The sequence below is a fragment of the Cyprinodon variegatus genome, unplaced genomic scaffold (assembly GCF_000732505.1).
Source record: "Cyprinodon variegatus isolate N-32 unplaced genomic scaffold, C_variegatus-1.0 Scaffold294, whole genome shotgun sequence".
In the NCBI taxonomy this organism is placed as follows: Eukaryota; Metazoa; Chordata; class Actinopteri; order Cyprinodontiformes; family Cyprinodontidae; genus Cyprinodon; species Cyprinodon variegatus.
Window position 1 is genome coordinate 67,346 of NW_015150747.1, and position 1,985 is coordinate 69,330.

A 1,985-nucleotide genomic window follows, 5' to 3' on the forward strand; every position below is an offset into this window, starting at 1 on the left:
TGGGGGTGAGTAGAAAATGAAGGCTAATCATGCTTTGGGTGTACTATTCCTTTAACACTGGTCTAGTTTATAAGTCAGGCTTTAGGGCAGATTAGACTTCTAAAACCGCACACATCAAATGTCGGTTTGATGTGTGCGGATAACTGATTTTTAGATATTATTTCAGTTTAATATGGGAGAAAAGTCAGAATTCGGACTTTAATCTCAGAATTCAGACTTTTTTTCCCATATTAAACTGAAATAAAATTTAAAAATCAGTTAACTTTATTTTTTTACTGGCCCTAATCCTCTACCGTATATATCTTCTGAAATAATGTGTTTGATGGAAAAAAAAAACTAGCATTTTATTCTTTTTATTTAATAAAACCAGCCGTCATCCTGCTCCCTGGTTTTATTGATGGGACCAATATTTTCCTTTTACTTTACTGCAGTTTCCTGCTTTCTACCAATGAACTACGGAGCCGTTTCCTCCACAGTTACTCTGAGCTCGACTGCACGGTCTGCTGATTAGCGGAACCCATAAGGCCCGTTGGTCAAACCAGAATCAAGTCAGATTAAGTGTCTGACGTGTCGGAGGCGGTTCAATGAAAAGCCGTCGGGCTCCAGCAGATGGAAGTCAGTCGTCCAATGAAGCATCATTTCCAGGAGAACATTCTGGAGTTTTAATGGATCACATTTGGACATTTTAACTGGAAAACAAACCATCTGGATGGATCACAGTTAGAACACAGCTTGATGCTGCCAGGCAGCGGTTCTCCATCCTGGTCCTTAGGTCCCACTGCCCTGCAGGCTTCACCCACCCAAGGCGAACCATTTTCCTCCACAGCAGCCATGGGGTGTTTATTTGGTTTAAAGTTATATGTGTGGCAGGGATGCAGGGCGGTGGTACCGGAGGACCAGGAGTCGGTCCAGGTTTTCTCTGCTCGTACCTTCAACCACCTGTCGATGCAGTGGACGTGGTAGTAATGGAAGCAGGGCAGAATCCTCAGCTTCTCCCCGTCGCCGTAGTCACAGAAACATATCTGACACCTGCGGAGGAGTCAGACAGGCGGGTTAACTGGGCTCCACGGTTCGGTTCGGACCACAAAGGAACCTGGACTCACTGGGTCTCTCCTGAGTTGGTGGCAGAGCGGAAAGTTTTGGTCGGGAACCTCTGGATTTCCCTGCGGGTCAGTTTCTTTGACACCACGGCACCTTGTCGTTCTTCGAACGCCAGAAGAGCCTGAAGGAACGGAGACGACAGCGCTGTGAGCCCATGGATCTAAGGTTCTGTGAACAGCTGCTTCCAGAAGCTTCTCCAGTCTGAGCTTTGAACATCAGAGAATCTCCTGATCGTTTCTCACCTCATAGTCGTTCCCCTGAGGCTCCTCTGTAAAGGGTGGTACCACGTTTCTTCTCCTGCCCCGCCCACGCTGCCTGGGCTGACCAATCAGGTCTGTCAAAACACAACAGCTGCATTAGTCAGAGCAGCAGGCATCAGGTGATGATAATCTGATTACTGTCCCAGCTTAGAGGTTCTGATCCAGTCCTTTCTTCCAATAATCCCAACTATCCGGAAGCTTCCTGGTTTCAGACCAGAAGCTACTTTTCCTTAGATCTTTGCTGCTGTCCGTCAAACGAGGGCGGGATCAGAACCTTGGACAGCATTGTGTATCAGAACCAAAAGGAGAAGTTTTCCTGATCGTACCGTCTTCTAGTCCAACTACAGGAGAGACGGCAGCCAAGACCTCAGACATCCATCTGGGCTGCATGTAGGAGAAATACTGGACACAGAGAGGAGAACACGGTCAGAACCGCCGGACCAGAACCTGATCCTGGGTTAACTAAGGCGCAGCAGCTGGAGCAGTTCCGTTTAACTCAGCCTGCACTGAAAAATAAGTAAATGAGTAAACATTTCTTAATTGTATTTACCCTTAAAGGAATAGTACACCCAAAACATGATTAGCCTTCATTTTCTACTCACCCCCATGCTGAACAACACTCTG

The 1,985-nt window shown here is 46.8% G+C and overlaps 1 protein-coding gene across 1 annotated transcript in view; it reads right to left on the reverse strand.

Moving 5' to 3' along the window:
* The window catches only part of LOC107090413, a 10,738-nt gene that overhangs the window by 2,441 nt on the left and 6,312 nt on the right, over nucleotides 1-1,985 (reverse strand). Inside the window, exons 7-10 of the mRNA XM_015383781.1 lie at nucleotides 1,688-1,763; nucleotides 1,344-1,435; nucleotides 1,104-1,222; nucleotides 930-1,029 (exon numbers count right to left, since the gene is read on the reverse strand). Of these exons, the coding sequence (XP_015239267.1) occupies nucleotides 930-1,029; nucleotides 1,104-1,222; nucleotides 1,344-1,435; nucleotides 1,688-1,763 (387 nt within the window). The remainder of the gene's footprint in view (nucleotides 1-929; nucleotides 1,030-1,103; nucleotides 1,223-1,343; nucleotides 1,436-1,687; nucleotides 1,764-1,985) is intronic.